Source organism: Diplodia corticola (assembly GCF_001883845.1).
Source record: "Diplodia corticola strain CBS 112549 chromosome Unknown scaffold5, whole genome shotgun sequence".
Taxonomy (NCBI): Eukaryota; Fungi; Ascomycota; class Dothideomycetes; order Botryosphaeriales; family Botryosphaeriaceae; genus Diplodia; species Diplodia corticola.
In genome coordinates, this window is record NW_017971484.1 from 1 (window position 1) to 17,249 (window position 17,249).

A 17,249-nucleotide genomic window follows, 5' to 3' on the forward strand; every position below is an offset into this window, starting at 1 on the left:
GGGGGGGTTTCGGGAACGGATCGTTTACAACGGGTTATGGGGCATATGGCATGGTTCACGGAGTTTTATGGCGCATCTGAGAGGGGATGGATGACGTCGATCGATACTGATGGCGCTCGTGGCAGCCATCATTATTATAGCAGGCAAGCGAAAAGCGCCTGAAGTTATGCCGCTCGGAAAGAGAGGGCTCATTCACTGGTTTGATGGTATTCGCCGATGATACAAGCAAGATAATACATGCACTTGCGCTTGTGCTCTGCATTTAGTGAATCAAAAACGCCATCCATATGTTGAAGGAAATGGAAATTGTGCGAAACTGTCCCCAGGCGGGTATCTCAAAAGCGCTTTCCTATCCTTTTTTATTTATTTATTTGTTCTTGGAGTGCTTGTACGAGAATGTCTTCCGCGTCCTGCATAAAGCGTTTAAATGTCAGCTTCTGTCCGTCCATAATCCTCCCCGGCGGGGTAGCTAGTCTTAGTAGACGAGCCCATACTCCTACACGACGCTCCAACCACATCGTGTGTACTTCGGAAGTAATGGAAACCATCCATTCTACAGCAAAAGGCACTCCGGAGCCATTCGGACAAGGGAACTACTCACGCCGCAAATTCGCCCAGCTTGTAACCGACCATGTCCTCGGTGATCTGGATATTGGTGTAGGTCTTGCCGTTGTGGATCGCGAACTTGAGCCCGACGAAGTTGGGCAGGATGACGGCGGAGCGCGCCTGCGTCTTGATCGGCGGCGGCGCGCGCTCGCCAGGCTTGGCGAATACGATGGGAAGACTGCGTGTTTTTCGCCGGTCAGATGTTTGTTTTGCCGCAGTGTTTTTCATATCGCGGTGGACCATGTGGACTGAAGGAGAAGCACTGGTCGGGAATCGCGGCGGTCGAGAGAGTGTTTTTGGCACACTTACGGGACGATGTTGGGGCCTTGTGAATTGTGTTAGCTACGCCATTGAGTTGGGATGGACGACACGGATGTACGTACCCTTCCAGACCGAGCGCGCGAACAGCGCCCGCGTTGGCAGCATGATTGGCGGTCGCAAGGGGGTGCGGAGGTGGGGATGCGGCGGCGGGTTGGGTTGGGGTCAAATGTTCGACGGCTCGAGAGAGAGCCTGGCCCGCGCTCGGCGGCGACGGCCGCCGCGCGATGTCATGCCCACCCCCGGCGCCGATCACTGAGCTACACACCAGGCAGCAAACGCGTCTTCCGTGAAAGTGAGCGCGTCGCCTGCCATGGATCAAGCTTGACACGCACGAGATTCCTTTCAACACCGCGCTGTCCTCGCGACAAGACTCTCGGGGGTTCACTTTTCCTTTTCCGCACATACTTGCGACTACATATTTGCATACATTTGCGCCAGCTCCACCCCGCTCTTCGACAAAGTGTAGAGCGCCGCCACGATGCCTGCTTCGAGGCGAGGTTCGTGTTTTCCTCTATCTGCTTACCCTGCCTTTTGCCCCTTCGGAGTCCTCTGCCTTCCCTCAACTACATCTCTCTGAGTACACGCTCGACTTCAAAAAGAGCTAGAGATGGAAGCTCACAAACAAACCCATGTGCAGGTCTCAACAACCCCGACGACCCGGACACAATCCGCATCCTGGTCGCGACGGACAGCCATGTTGGGTACAATGAGCGCGACCCCATCCGCGGCGATGACAGTTGGAAGACCTTCCACGAGGTCATGATGCTGGCCAAGAAGCACGACGTCGACATGGTCCTGCACGGCGGCGACCTCTTTCACGAGAACAAACCGAGCCGGAAGAGCATGTATCAGGTCATGCGCAGCTTACGGATGAGCTGCTTCGGGGACAAGCCGTGTCAGCTCGAGATGTTAAGCGACGCGAGCGAGAACTTTCAAGGGTGAGTAGGACCCTGGGTTTAGGGCGAGCGATGACGCACTAGAGGGCGGCAGGGGATAACAATGGTACAGAGCGTTCAACCACGTCAACTACGAGGATCCAGATTTGAATGTTGCAATTCCTGTCTTCTCGATCCATGGAAACCACGACGATCCGTCGGGAGTACGTATACGCCGAAGTATTATGGGTTTGGACTTGCGCTGACGCATTGCTAGGAAGGCCACTACTCGGCCATGGACTTGCTCCAAGTCTCTGGTCTGGTCAACTACTATGGACGTACGCCAGAGTCGGACAACATCCGGATCAAACCTGTCCTACTCCAGAAAGGCCACACGAAGCTCGCTCTTTTCGGTATGAGCAACGTCCGTGACGAGCGTCTGTTTCGAACGTTCAGAGATGGCAACGTCAAGTTCTTCCGCCCCAGGACGCAGCAAGATGACTGGTTCAATCTTATGAGCGTCCACCAGAACCACAATGCGTATACTGCGACTGGTTATCTGCCTGAAAGTTTTCTTCCAGACTTTCTAGACCTTGTCGTGTGGGGTCATGAGCATGAGTGCAAGATTGAGCCAACCAAGAATGGGGTGACGGGCTTTCACGTCATGCAACCTGGTTCTTCCGTTGCGACTTCGCTGATGCCAGGCGAGGCGGTAGGAAAGCATGTCGCAATTCTGAGCATTAATACCAAGGAAGATAAGAGGTTTGAGGTCACGCCGATCAAATTAAAGACGGTACGGCCTTTTGTTATGAGGGAGATCGTGCTATCGGAGGAGCGGGCTGTCAAGGACGTCGCGAAAAAGGACGGTAATCGTACCGCGATCACTAAACACCTGATTGGAATCGTCGAGAGTCTCATCAAGCAGGCGAATAAGGAATGGCTTGCTGATCAAGACCCCGACGAGGACGACGAGCCATTAGAAACTCCACTACCACTAATCCGCCTTCGCGTTGAGTATACGGCACCTGATGGAGGCCATTTCGATTGCGAAAATCCCCAGCGCTTCTCGAACCGTTTCATCGACAGGGTTGCAAACGTCAACGATGTTGTACAATTCTACCGTAACAAAGCTAAAGCGGGAAGAAAGGAGAAGATGGAACTAGACATGCCCGAGGAGTCGGTAGTCTCTCGGCTGAATACCGACAATATCAAGGTTGGAAAGCTCGTGCGGGAGTTTCTCTCGGCTCAGACTTTGACTATCCTACCGGCAAACACCTTTGGCGACGCGGTTAGTCAGTTCGTCGACAAGGATGACAACAGAGCAATGGAGGTTTTCGTCAACGAAGCCCTCGCAGATCAGATGTCGCATCTACTCGAGACCGACGAGATGGACGAAGATGAGATCGCGACTGCAATGAACGAGTACCGGGCCAAGCTTGAAGACATGTTTGCCGCGGGCCAAAAGAAAACGAGGACGACGCGGAAGCTGAAGCCTAAGCCGGACAATTGGGACAGTGACCTGGATGGTGATTGGGCCGATCAACCCGGAGCCATCGACCGTGGCGATGAAATGGATGACGACAGCAACTCGAGGGCGAGCTCAGTTCAGCCCAAGACCACTGCCACGCGCGGCAGGGGACGTGGTCGTGGCAGTCGTGCAACAGCTACCACTTCTCGTGCAACAACGAAGAAGGCACCCGCGAAGCCTACTGTCACAAGTAGTCGCGGCAAAAAGCGTGTTCAAGAAGAGGAAGAAGAGGAGGAGGAAGACGATGACGACGACGTCATTATGATTGATGACGACGACAGTGAGGACGACGAAGAAGAATCGGATTCAGAGACCTTATTCACAAAGCCAGCGCCGCTCAAGAAGACAACCGCCAGACAGAAAGCGGCAGCCAGCAGATCCACGACCACCACACCGGCGCGATCGCAACGGGCCGCTAGCCCCGCAAAGAAGAAGGCGCCAGCAGCGAAGCCAGCTCCGCGGCAGAGCAAGCTGAACTTCTCCCAGTCCGCGGCCAGCTTGCCGAGCCAAACTGGAAGGGGCACGAGCGCCAGGAAGAAGCCGCCGACTGACGATGAGATCTCCGACGACGACGACGCTTTCGAGCCTCCGGCGCCCACGGCCAGATCCACGCGGAGGAGATAGAGCGGTCGAAGAGAGCAGCAGGGTGTGAGCGCAGTCTCAGAACAGGTGTCGCCAGATAGGACGATCGTCGGCGTTGCTGCATAGCGAACGGGACATGGCGTTAACGGTGGGAATGAATTGCTCTTGCTGGTGAGGTAAAAAATGGTTGACGATCGATATGAGGGGAAGGGCCGGGGTGGCTAAATTACAGGGCTCGGGAAGTATACTAGTTCTTAGCATGGCAATAACAACAGATCTGATCTCGCAGCTCCAGATCGTTGGACCGCGAGCGGCTCGTTCCTTTGGGACACCCGAAACGAGAAGGGGTGACCACAGACCCTGGGGAGTGAGCCCGGCCGACTTCGGAAGATCATGCTTCCACCGGAGGTTCTCGAATTGCAGAGTTGTCGGGCTGATTTCAAATGCAGCAAGTGTTGTGGGGCTCGACTTTTCTGCACCATCTCTACCGCGAGCTTGTATATCGCAATGAGGCCGGCATCGAGCGTATCGACACAGACGGGCTGCCGGATGCTCAACTCCTTTACGCTGGACATTTCACGCAGAGCTGCGATGGCTGTAGCGCGAATGCCGTTGTCGCTGTGTAGGGGGCGATACGGCGGGTGGCTGCTTCCGTGTCTCGACTTCCCGGCTGGGAAAGCTTGACGCAACCGTCGCCGCAGCGGTCCGCGGAGGCGCCGTCCAGCGAATCTACCTACTCTTTGAAATGTTTCGTTCCTTCTCCTCTCCGGTCCAGCCAGCAGTGCCCACGACTTCCCTCCATTTCTATGCCTAGCCTTGAGCTGGCCAGAAGGCGCATCTCACTCGTCTGTCACGCACTCTTCTTCACGACTCAGACCCATCCACAGCTTTCCCCATCCATCACTCTCTTGCTTCGCTCGCCAACACGGCTTGCTGGCAATCTCTCATTCCACTATCGGCACGCTTGCTGCACGCTTGGATACCGCAGCTCTCTTGTTTGCACCACGCCATCCACTTGCTTTACCGTTGATTGATACGCACTCACTTTCGCGGATTTCCATCTCAGTGGCGAGTCTTCTCCGTTCTTGTATACGTTCCGGGAGTGTGCTGACTCGCCATAGCGTCGACAATCAGTGACTGCCCGGCTTGGTCACCTCTGTCCTTTCCCGTCGGCGTTCCACAACCATCGTTCGTCTCGACTGCGGCCGTCCGGATCATCGAACGATACACGGACGACGGGGGTGGCATGTCAGTCAGGTCCAAGGTCGCAGAGCTGTTAGCTCTGCGAGACTCGGTGTCGGAGTCAGCTGTGTCGATTGAGAAATTTACGAATGAGGAGGCTGTCAGAGGTACGTCACATGCCTGTCGCCGTCCAGGAGCTGGTCATATGCCACTTCCTTCTCCCTCGTGCTGCCTCTTCTACCGAAGGCCTATCCCCATCAAACATCGAGTCCATCCTTCATTCCTACCTTCCTCCACACCGTCCCCAACCCGCTACGAGCTGGGCTCCTCCTCTCACTTCGTGCTCCCCAACGCGCATTCTTTCTAAAGCATGTCCTGCCCACCCACGACACCGCGTCAAGCGGCACGCCGAGCTCGTTACGAAGAGAAGTTCGGCGTCAGGCCCGATGAATCGCCCACGCGCATGAGTCGAAGCGCAAGTGACAGCGGACAGCTAACTCGTGTATCCTCAGAACATGTGCTTCGTCCTGCTTCCTCAAGCTGGAGCATGGGGCTTCGAGGCTCTGCGTCCGTTCCAGCCTTTCGTGCCCGTTTCGATGGTGGCAGATCTTCTTCGGCATCAGCGACGACAAACTCTCTTCTGTCAGCCCCGAATGCTGGCAATGTGAACGCTGGTGGACCTGTTCACATCAACGGATTCAACGGACCCAAGAAGCCCTCACCCACCCCGTCACTCAAGCGCGACAAGATCCAGAGGCTCATCAAGGAACACGGGTCCCCTCCTGGACTCCGCGTCACTGCCGGTGGTCGCATTGTGCCGCACGACATGCCAGCCTTGGGAAGCCCTCAGTACCCTGTCAACAGCAACAGCTGCAAGATGGGCGAATGGACCTTCGCCGGTGCCCGTGGCACTCCAATGCAACGCACCACCTCGCAGCCGCCGTACTTGCGCCGCGCCTCGGACGCTGTTCCTCCGCCCGTTTTCGAACCGATGAGCCGCTCGAACAGCTCCAACACTGCTGTGAACACTACCATTCCGGCTTATGCTCATGGGTACAACTCTGGCTTCATGCCTCTCTTCTTCCCTGGCCCACAATTTGCATTTGCTCAGGCTCCGACAAAGTCCTTCAACGTACCTACGCCGGCTACCAACAGCACCAACAATAGCACTGCGAAGGCAGATACTGTTGAGCTACGCAAGATGCTGGAAAAGCTACATACTGATCAGAGGAACCTGGAGAGAGAGATGGTGATCCGCGAGGGCAATCTGACTGCTGAGGAGCGTCAGAGCATGGTAGAACAAAAGGTCCAGATGGTCAACGAATCCGACCGAATCCGGAAGGATATCAAGCGTCTGGAGTCTGGTGACTCCTCCGGCTCTGGTTCTTCCGAGCAGCAGAGACCCGCAATTCCGCAGCCTTCAGGTTTTGTCGCCACTCAAGTCGGACAGCAGCCTGCTTTGAATCCTTACATTTTCTCCAACGGGCCCGCCGGCTTTATTCCCTTCGCCCCTGGAAGCCAATTTCCTCCTCCATATATGTTTCCCAACGTGGTACCGTTCCAAGGCTTCACTTCCCTTGATGGCACATCGACCACTCCGGAGGGCGAAGGCATTGTCCCTGCCGCGGACAAGGCAGCCAAGAAGGATACCCAGGAGGAAGGTGACAAGCAGGAACAGCAGACGAAGCCAGCAGCTCACGCTCCTCGTCGTTCGCATGCACTGGAGATCAAGGATCCGAACAAGTCATCTGAGCAGAAAGTCACAAGCAAAAGGTCTGCACTGGATCCCACAAGCCCAGCATACACTCCTCAGAAGAAGTCGAAGTCGGAGGCGAGCCACGAAGATTCGTCGCTTGTTTTTGTGCCACCGTCGCCTTCACCGATTGCTTCTCCATACCGGGATGCGACTTTCGCAGCTCACTTCCCTTGGCTTTGCTCTAATAATGCGGAAGACAAGAAGAATGGCAGTACCACCAGGATCAGCCCCGAGCACTCGGTCACGTCTTCTGCACACCGGCCAAGTGCATCCAGCATCAACACGGCTGACTTTTTCCCGAACAATCCACAAGAGCATTCCTCGGCCAGCTACAATGTCAGGAAGAACATGCAAGCTCGACAGGTCACTCCCGACAGAACGCAGCTTCCCTGGACCAATGTCTTCACGAGCCCCGAGGAGGGCCATCACCTCCTTCGAGCCCCTCAAGTCTCACCCATTGATGGTCCATCCGTGAGGGCTGACTCTGCTCTGGGTACGAGCCAGGCGGAAGGTTTCTTCGCCCGCAATACGCAACTTCGCGTCCCACAGAACGCTTCCAGGCCGGATACCGATGACAAGGTCTCGTCTACGGGCGTTCGTGCATGGTCAAGAGCTGAGTCAACCCGGATCTCGGTTGCCCCACCTTCATCTATGGGACAACTCGACTTCAGGAACAAGTCTGTCACTTTCTTACTTGGATTCTCGGCTGGTCTGTCTGGGCAGCCTATTCAGGGAACCGAGGACGTTGACTACATGCAAGGCTGGGCGCAGGGACTGCTTTCAGCGAAGCAGTCAAACTCTCGTCAGCCAAGCGAAAGCAGTGCGTCCCCCGTGTCGGAAGAACAGTGCCAGCCACGTCAGAGGCAATTCAGCGAACAGCGTCAGAGCAGCTTTCTACACCCCGAGTCTATCACCTATCGCCGCGACGACAATATGCCGCTTCCAACAGGCTACATGCAGCTGTCCGCGACCCCAATGCACAAAGGCTCTAGCGCAACCTTGAAGGCCGCTCCATCTAGCTCTCAAGACTTTCGTCCTGTCGCTGCTCGCTTTGAGTCTATGGGGACCAACAGGAGCATTGCTTCCAGCATGGGCGTCGGACCTGCAACTGTTCCGACTACTTTCCGGACAGTCAGCGCTGAGACGGATAAGACCATCACTGAAAAGATCGACTCCATGGTGACGGCACAACAGACGCCTATGACGCACCGCTCAGGAAACGAGGGAGATGAGATGAGGGCCTCTGATCGCTCCAGTCAATCTCCTTCCAAGCTCGCTAGAGTCTTTTCCGGTCAGTCCGTGGCAAGCCAGGGTCAGCAGAAGCTCAATCGCAGTTTCAACCTGAACTGTCTTGGTGACCAGCGCGAACAGGCACGTCACAGCCGCACCTCGTACGACGGCGCGGGGGACGGCGAAGACGAAGCTGGAAACACGCAGACATCAGAGACGATGAACGCACGTGTTTCTCCTTCCAAAGCCTCAGCGTTCATAGACTCTCCATCAGTCTCGACCGGGTCCCCGAAGAAATTATCGAAGGCGGCCATGAAGAACAAGTTCGAAGAGGTCGCCGGAAATGCTGCTGGCGCCGGAAAGAGCAAGAAAGGAGGGAAGAATAAGAAGCCAGGGAATTACGAGGCAGATGACCCGGGCAAGATGTCTCGCGACGAAAAGAAGAACTGGAAAGAGATGTGGAAGAGGCGGTTCGAGGACATCAGGAACGAGGAACAACGGGAGATTGACCGCTACCGGGCGCAGAACCCGCTTCAGCCCTGAGAAAACCCCGACATCACAACGATTTGCATCTGGTTCGAATGGCCTGTCGGCAAGAGCCTATCACTTCGGAAAGCATTCCTCATCCTTAGAATTCATAGCCGCACATTCATCGGCTGCGCGCATGGCTCGGGCCATGCCGTGACGGATTGCTTTCCCGATTCATTACCTTTCTCGATTACTCATGCTCTTTTGATCAGCACATGGCTTCCTTTTTCTTTTGTTTTGGCCTTTGCCTGCTTCCAATGGGACTTAGCGATTCGATCAGGTCGCGTAGGCGTTGGCGTGTAGCGCGGTCGCTGGTGAAGGTTTGCATGGACTTCGGCTGCTCCGGAGTCAACTTCATCGGATCCACTTCTTTGCATCTCGGCGAGTAATGGCAGAAGGGCGCAGCATAATCTGCTGTCCTCGTTGTTGTCGACTTTTGCTTATATCAGAGGACTCAAAGGACGCACGCGCACCCTTTGTTTTTGACTTTTTCTCTTGCTTTGAAGGTTCTTCAGCGGTATTCCATGAACATGGTTCTTTGTTACTTCTATAGTTCTCAACCTCTTCGGTTAGCGGTGCGATATCTCTTTTGCTTCCATATGGGTAGAGAGATCAGGTTATTGGACTTCATGAAATAACTTTAGAGCAATGATCGCAAAAAGAATAAACGGATAGCATGGAGAATCAGTTGAACCAACGAGGTCTTCTTCACAGTGGGATGAAAATTGTGTGTTTCCACGCTTACAGAGAAGAAGGTCGTGTGTTGTTCACGATGTTCCGCATCCTTGTCCTTTTGGCGGTGAGTGTTTCCTTGCCCTTTTCGACTACGTCATTCCGCTGCATTCCGCGACGTTTGATGAAACGGGAGAAGCGGGTCAGGAGGCACTTCACTTGTGAGACATTAAGCTGTATGGCATGGTGGTGATCATGTGAAACGGTTATTCTCTCTCCTTTCTTTCTAGCGGGCGCTAAACAAAAAAGACGACGGATGACTATACAAGGCGGAGAAAATCCATCTGCCGTTGAGAAGACCTTGCCGTAATAGGTGTTCAAACGAGGCGGACGTCCGTAGATATAATCTCGCTTAGCTGAGGACCTTGACCTTTTTGCTTTCTTTTCTTTACTTTGGCGAGGCAGGAAGAGGGTCTGAGCACCGCCTCTAAGATCCTACGTAATTACCTAGGGACTTACTCGTGGATGGCGGTGGCGCTACCTATCGTGTTTGTTGGCTGGCTGTTATATTGTGTATACGGAGCGGGTGGTACAGGATACGGGTTGGGAGATGTAGAAATCATGCGGACGAGGGGTGACACTATGTTGATAGGAGACGGGCTGCCAAGCGCATGTGTGTGGAGGTGCATGTCTATGAGCAGTAATAATATAGTAGGATGGATTTGTAGGTTGGGAGTCTTGAACGTGGACAATAATCATGCTCGTCCGTATGTTGTTTTGAAGCACCACATCCTCTGTAAGACGCCGTCGATCGAGGGGCCGATTCAAGGGATAAAGTTTTCCGCCGGGTCTAGGTACTCTCTGTCTTTAGGTGCGATGGGTGGCTCTTAAGCAGCATGGCTGGTTAACTAGCTACTCGCTACCTCCACTAGCGCCTGGGCGGCATCCAAGATATGCACGCGCAAGGGGGAAGTGGAGGAGGCAGGAGGAAGAAAATGGACCGAAGGAAAAAAAAAAGAAGAAAAGGAAAGCCACACAGCCACAGGCCGAGCGGGGGCAGGGCTGGATGGATGGATGGAGGGGATGGGCGCTATTAGCAGTAAGTGAGTTGCGGTTGTGGTGGGCTGTTTGCGGTTGTTCAGCAGTGGCCCTGTTGGCCCCGGACATTCCGCGCGTGCAGCCGTGAGAGAATACCGGCGGCGGAGCAGGGCGGTGCGGTGGTCTTTGCGTCGGTATTTGCGTCTGGTGATGGTAAGAGGATATTCCGTAGGTCTCGCAGAAGCAAACGTGCACGCTGCCCCCCGTCCGTTCCCGAACTGAATCGGAGCAGTGCAGGATGGAAGAAGAGATACGGCCGGTCATCCGACAGGAACGGGCAGCGTGGCGCCCTGATCGGATTTGGCCCTGGGCGAAAAGGCGGGAGAGAAGTTCAGGGACAATAATGTGTGTAGTTGAGTGTCAGGGCCCCGGTTTTGGAGCACGTTTCCCCCGGTCTGTGAGAGACAGAGACGAGCTGACAGGGGGGTTTGGTGCAAATGCCACACTGCCCCGGCCCCCGGTTGCGTCCGCGCCTTCCCCGGAGGCGGCGCGCGGATTATCTATGCTTTGGGGTTTTCTGATTTCAAAGCTACGTCGGCCGCTGACGTTGATAGGCCCGGGCCGTTCGCCCCAACAGCGAATGCGGTTTTCCTGCACTGACTTGGCAGGGCGGGCAAGGCAAGCCAGTCAGACGCCTTGCCTGCTCTGTTGGCAGTGCGGGAGCGACGGGGACTCTCCCGGCGCAAGCTTCGTGCCTTGCGGCGCGGTGGTGCGTTTCTTATTGCTGTTTAGGTTGGCCGCCAATCATCCAATAGAACAGGGACAGGCCAGCCTGGAGCGGGTGCGGTGGTTCGGCCGCCGCTCTCTGGACGGTCGACGGCCGGCTCGCGGGAGTGACGCGTCGCCGCATCCTGCCTTGTCACATCCTGCCGTCACTGACTGCCCGCTGATGCCGGCAGTGCTTGGTAATTCTGCGCGCGACGTGCTCTCGCGCTCAGGAGAGCAGAGGCTGCAGAGGCTGGGGTTTTTGGCGGTGCGCGCCGCAGACACGGCGGGATTGGCGGCGGCGATAGGCTGTGCGAAGCGCGACATGCGAGATGGCGTGCGCCGAATCGCGCTTGACTGCCCTTCCCCCTTCCGGGCAAGGCGAGGCGAGGCGAGGCGCCGCCGCAACGCCGCAACAGCGCAACAGCGCGCTCCTCTTCACCCTCGTGCCAGAGGCTGGAGAGCCGCCAGTCCGAGCATGCCGTTGCGCGCGCGCGGAGCTAGGCCGTCCGCTGCGCGTATGGCCGGCGGCGGCGCTGCGCATCAGAATCTCGCGGTGCTGGGCGTGGGAGGTCGAGACGGGCTGAGGCCACCCCAGGCCCCGGCCCCTCCTGCCCCAGCCCTGATTACGGCAGATGCTCTGGTGCCCTCGGCGCGCCCCGTCCGCAGGCCGGTGCAACGCGACGACGGCTGGCGGTGGGCTGCTGATGAAAGCCGGCGCTGCTATGACGATGGGCGCAGGGCAGATTGTGCGGTTGTCAGACAGCGCGGCGAGGGCGTGGTGACGACGGCGGCCGCGCTGCGCTTTGCACCTCCGGGTTGCGGCGAAACGGGGCCCGTTCGGCGCGAGGCTGAGCAGCAGGAGTACGATGTTCCGCTGGCGAGGCCTCAGTCTACCGCGCTTGGCCGGCCAGGCGGGCAGTGGTGGGCAGCCGCCAAGCTCGCCCTCTTATCCCCACCTCGCTGGCCGATCAAGTGCCTGCCGACTGCATTCCACCTCCGCCCGTTGCTCGCTCTACCGCACTACCACCGCTCCGCCAAAGCAATCTCGCGCGTTGCCTCTGCAGCGCCCCGGCCTCCGTCCCAACCACACCACCTGCGCCGATCCCGAGCCCGCGCCCCCCGCGAGACATGGCTCAGTGAGCTGGCTCGCTCCGCCGGCCCATTGACTGACTCCTTCTCCAACTGTCCCTCCACCACGCGCTTTGCCCAACCCTCTCCCTCCCAGCCCGCCCCGGCCCCCGCGCCGCTCAACACGCCATGACGCAGCTCTTCAGCTCGTCCGGCCATTCGACCGCCCCCCAGGACTCGAAGCGCGCCTTCACCGGCATGCCCGTCTCCACCAACAAGCAGGTCAATGGCAACAACAGCCAGGTCTCGCAGAAGATCAAGAACTTCTTCCGCATCAACACCGGCGGCAGCAAGGACAGCCTCGATGGCGGCAAGCACAGCGGCGATGGCGGCTCCACTAAGGAGCGCGACGGCAAATCCACCTTCCGCCAGTCGCGCTTCATCCCGCACCTGAACCGCAACCGCAGCACCACCGTCGCCAGCGAAGGCAACCCGCTCGACGAGGGCATGTCGCCCACCGCCCAGGCGAACCCCTACTTCCAGCACCAGGGTCCGCCCGCGCTCCGCCACCACAACGAAGGCAGCGTGCCCCCTTCGCCGCCCGACACTCCTCCCATGCCAACCACCACGGTCGAAGACGTCGACGGCCCCAGCGACAAGGCCACCACCGCAGGCAAGGAGGAGCTCGCCCGCAAGCTGCGCCGCGTCGCCTCGGCGCCAAACGCCCAGGGTCTTTTCTCCAACGGCACCCACGGCGACCGACCCCAGACCGCCGAGCTGGGCAAGGAGCCGCTGGTCCAGCACGGCAACAGCTCGACCCTGAGCATGGTCGAGACTGCCGACGGCGCTCATCTCGCCATCCCGTCTGGTGATGGCGGTCCCGGCAGCCTGCCGTCCCCTGGCCAGATTCGTAACAGCTTGGCCTTCAGGAGAACATACAGCTCGAATTCCATCAAGGTGCGCAACGTCGAGGTCGGCCCCGGCAGTTTCGACAAGATCAAGTTGATCGGCAAGGGCGATGTTGGAAAGGTCTACCTGGTCCGGGAGAAGAAATCGGGCAGATTGTACGCCATGAAGGGTTCGTACTTTTTTTTTTCCCCCTTGGGTCCCATGACTTGAGCGCGGTTGCTGACGTGATGCAGTCTTGAGCAAGAAGGAGATGATTAAGCGGAATAAGATCAAGCGTGCCCTGGCTGAGCAGGAGATCCTGGCTACCAGCAACCACCCGTTCATTGTTACTCTTTACCACTCCTTCCAGTCTGAGGACCATCTCTACCTCTGCATGGAATACTGCATGGGCGGCGAGTTCTTCAGAGGTACGTCGACTGAACTCGAGGTGTGTGAAACTCTCTGACTGGTTTACAGCACTTCAAACCCGACCCAACAAGTGTGTCGATGAGGATGCTGCGAGATTCTACGCCGCGGAGGTTACGGCCGCGCTGGAGTACTTGCATCTCATGGGCTTCATCTACCGTGATCTGAAGCCGGAGAGTGAGTGAAAATGCTGTCCTACTAATTGTTCATTCTGACGTGGGTAGACATCCTTTTGCACCAGTCGGGACACATCATGTTGTCAGACTTCGATCTTTCGAAGCAGTCCGACCCCGGTGGAAGGCCGACCATGATTCTCGGCAACAACAAGGGCTCGTCGTCGGGTTCGCTACCTGCTATTGACACCAAGTCCTGCATTGCCAACTTCCGGACAAATTCCTTTGTTGGTACCGAAGAGTATATCGCGCCGGAGGTTATCAAGGGATGTGGTCACACTAGCGCAGTTGACTGGTGGACACTCGGGATCCTGGTCTACGAGATGCTTTACGGCACGACGCCTTTCAAGGGCAAGAACCGGAACGCAACCTTCGCTAACATTCTGCGCGATGATGTGCCGTTCCCTGAGGGTAGCGGGGCACCCCAAATCTCCAAGTAGGTTCACGTGCTTTCCCCTGTGTGATCTGTCATACTGATCTGCATTGCAGCCTTTGCAAATCCCTCATTCGCAAGCTTCTTATCAAGGATGAGATGCGCCGCCTCGGCTCACGCGCTGGCGCGTCAGACGTCAAGGCGCACCCCTTCTTCAGGACAACACAGTGGGCCCTCCTGAGGCACATGAAGCCTCCGATGGTGCCCAACCAGGGCCGTGGAATCGAAACGATCAACTTCCGGAACGTCAAGGAGAGCCAGAGTATAGATATTGGCGCGGCCAAGGTCAAGGGCGTGCCGCTGGATTCCGGACTAGCAACGCCTGGATCGGAGAAGGCGGTCGATCCGTTCGAGGAGTTCAACAGCGTCACATTACATCATGATGGTGATGAATATAGTGGCGGTCACGACATGAGCCCGGCAGCGACGCAAGAATCGAGGTAGTGATGGTGGGTCAAAGGGTTTCAAGGCCGAACATGGTGGAGGCGAAGGAATGGGAATGGCATGGATCGATGCGATGATTGGGACTCTTCCTCTGCACGCTTTCTCTCTCTTCTCGTTTTCTCATCCCGTCCTGGGACCGGATTAGACGATGATGTGGTTTTTACGTCCTGTTTTTTTATTTCCACCCACTCTCTCTTACGCCTCTGTTCTACGTGTGCGGTTACGCGTTGTCGCATTCGCATGCGTTTTCTCTCTCTCTATCCTGTCTTCATCATCATCATTGGGGGGCTCAGGGAGTTCGGCAGCAAAGTTTTGGGGGAATCAAGCTTGTGCTTTTTCGTGTTTCTTTTTTTTTGAGCATTCAGACGCAGACACAAACAGTCTGCACACAGCCCTTTTTCACACGGGAGGAAGGAAGGATGGAAAGGGGAAGTGTGGAGGGAAAAAGGAGGAAGAAGGAGGAGGAAGAAAGAAAAAAGGATCTTTAGAAGTACGTAACCTCACCAACCACCTTCGACGGAGATATCATTCGTCGGACACGCATGTGTGTGGTGGGAGTAGGTTCTTGTTTTATGTGTTTTTAAAGAAAGGTGATGGTTTGATCAAGACTTTTTTCTCTCATGGAAATTGCGGAGTGTGACAATGGAGTATGTGCGATTTCGTTTATTTTCTTTAATTGTTGATGCATTGGTTGATTGTTATCGTTGTTCAATATGGGGGTGATGCTAAAGCAGGAAAAAAAAGGGACGAGAAGAAAGAAAGTGGAGGCAAGTGAGTATGCAAGGTTTTCTACAGAAAGAGCGTGGCATGCATGCATGTAGGTATGTAGTGAAGTCTTAAAGCGAAGCATTGTAGCGAAGTAAAGCGAAGTGAGAGGTGAGGGCGGTTTGGTTTCCTCTTTGTACATGTGGTTGTTTTTCTCCAGGCTGGAGGGGAAGAGGTGTAGACGAGTGGATTGGTAACTTGGTAAGCGGGTTCCTCTGTGATCCTGTTGCCCTTGTTTCCAGGTTCATCTTCTTCACAATGACGATATCTTGCTATGCACGTGCTACCACAACATGCATTTCGACATTTAACGCATGAACCTTGTCTTGGCTCGGCGGGGCTTGATTTTTTTTTCATGCAACCCCGCGCCGTTGAGTCAAGCAAGGTCGATTGTGACTATCGCTCATACGGGCAGGTGGTACGGATGTACTCCGTAAGCTGCATGTCACTTATGCGCTGTGGCTGGCGGTTACTAGCAAGCCCTGGTCTGCCTACCCTGTCTGCTTGTCATGCGGGGTAAGTAGGAATGCGGTTACCTTTTCAGCCTTGCCGTGTTGCGTTTGGCCCTACCTACCCTACTAGGCTAAGTGAGCAATGGCGGGGAAGAGGAGGACAAGGCTTGGTGGGGATGATCGATCTGTCTGTTTGCTGTCGCTTATCGTTATCAACCGGAGATAAACAATTGCAACCGCAACCGCCCGCCGCCCAACTACATCACCAGCTACACCACACCACCGCCCGTCATTTGCTTCCGCGCAACGCAGCTCCGCTAGCGCAGGAAAAGGACACGCATTATAGAGGGACGGTCTCTCTCTGTCCCCCGATATCTACGCTGAGACACGCGCGCGCGTTCCATTCGACTCTGCCCACCCGCACCAGCTGTTGAACGACGGCGACAACGACATTCCTTCGCACCCGAAAGGCAACCACGATCGCGCCTGCGCGCTAGCTAGACTTGCCAACTAGTCCACGCACCTCCCTCCGCGCACGGTGAACAAACGAACAGCGGGAACACAAACGACTTTTGGTCAACTCTCTCAGTTTCCACCACCTCCCCGGCTCACGCACCGTAAACTACGCGCAAACAACACTGTCACCGCTATCGCCCGATCCAGCGGCGAACGCAATTCGACTCAGAGTCAGCACCACCTCTAAGAGTTGGTACGGGAGCGCACGCGTTGACGGGGCAAACGAAGTGGTATTGTTAGGGATAATAATCGTGCAGGAGGGCGAGCGGGGAAAGAAGTTGTCCCGTCACTGGGGTAGCAAACAAAAAAACAAGAAGGGGAAAAGGCACAAGGCAGATCGAGAGAAAAGAAGAAAAGTACCAGAACGGGAAATACAGTAAACGATGGCCACCCCGGATTTCTCAACGAGCACGGCTTCGCAAGGCGGTGGCAGCACGTCGCCTGGTCCGGAGACATTGACGCCGTTGGAGCAGGAGGTGTTGGATGAATATGCGAGGTTGGCGGGAAATTTGGGCGATGTGCGTTGTCTTTTTCTTTTCCCTCTTTTCCCCCCTCCCTTCTCTCTCTCTCGCTTGCTCGCTCCCTCCCTCGTGAATATATTACCTTGCTGACACGGCTGTTTCCAACAGCTCGCCGCCCTCCTCAACACTCTCTCGGCCAACCCCTCTGCCGACATCCTCGACGCCCTGCGCGGCCTCGAGCGCAAGACGAGCCTAGTCTTTACATTACTCAAGGCTAGTGTGTATAGCATCGTTTTGCAACAGCAGATCATCGGTGAGGAGGAAGAAGGTGGTGGTGGAGGAGAGGGGGCCAGTGGCGTCGGCGGAAGAGAGGACGAGGATGACGAAATGGGGGGGATGTGAGAGGAGATGGTGGTGGCTAGAGTGACGTGATGTCGATGATTATATTTTATACCCCTCGCTGCAAAGCTGGCGTTGAACGAAGAGATAAATGGATGATGAAAACGAGATGTGTGTGTGCCGGGCTGATACATGTGC

General features: G+C 56.1%; 5 protein-coding genes across 5 annotated transcripts; 4 read left to right on the forward strand and 1 right to left on the reverse strand.

Annotated features, from left to right (window-relative positions):
* Window positions 1–597: 597 nt before the first annotated feature.
* Window positions 598–1,032, reverse strand: BKCO1_50001 (ribosomal protein s19; the record flags this gene model as incomplete). Its single annotated transcript, XM_020276678.1, has 3 exons — window positions 598–868; window positions 916–931; window positions 990–1,032. 3 exons carry the CDS (start codon window positions 1,030–1,032, stop codon window positions 598–600), a joined length of 330 nt encoding a protein of 109 aa, XP_020133999.1.
* A 373-nt stretch (window positions 1,033–1,405) lies between these two features.
* On the forward strand, window positions 1,406–3,954 carry BKCO1_50002 (double-strand break repair protein mus-23; the record flags this gene model as incomplete). Its single annotated transcript, XM_020276789.1, has 4 exons — window positions 1,406–1,424; window positions 1,565–1,865; window positions 1,936–2,026; window positions 2,080–3,954. 4 exons carry the CDS (start codon window positions 1,406–1,408, stop codon window positions 3,952–3,954), a joined length of 2,286 nt encoding a protein of 761 aa, XP_020134000.1.
* Window positions 3,955–5,464: 1,510 nt separating this feature from the next.
* Window positions 5,465–8,623, forward strand: BKCO1_50003 (fimbriae-associated protein fap1; the record flags this gene model as incomplete). Its single annotated transcript, XM_020276849.1, has 1 exon — window positions 5,465–8,623. One exon carries the CDS (start codon window positions 5,465–5,467, stop codon window positions 8,621–8,623), a length of 3,159 nt encoding a protein of 1,052 aa, XP_020134001.1.
* A 3,720-nt stretch (window positions 8,624–12,343) lies between these two features.
* BKCO1_50004 (serine threonine-protein kinase nrc-2) lies at window positions 12,344–14,518 on the forward strand (the record flags this gene model as incomplete). The annotated part of the gene is made up of 5 exons (XM_020276860.1): window positions 12,344–13,232; window positions 13,297–13,470; window positions 13,520–13,645; window positions 13,693–14,077; window positions 14,131–14,518. The coding sequence occupies 5 exons, from the start codon at window positions 12,344–12,346 to the stop codon at window positions 14,516–14,518; spliced, it is 1,962 nt and encodes a 653-aa protein (XP_020133995.1).
* Window positions 14,519–16,634: 2,116 nt separating this feature from the next.
* Window positions 16,635–17,114, forward strand: BKCO1_50005 (dash complex subunit dad3; the record flags this gene model as incomplete). Its single annotated transcript, XM_020276871.1, has 2 exons — window positions 16,635–16,769; window positions 16,881–17,114. 2 exons carry the CDS (start codon window positions 16,635–16,637, stop codon window positions 17,112–17,114), a joined length of 369 nt encoding a protein of 122 aa, XP_020133996.1.
* Window positions 17,115–17,249: the final 135 nt, after the last annotated feature.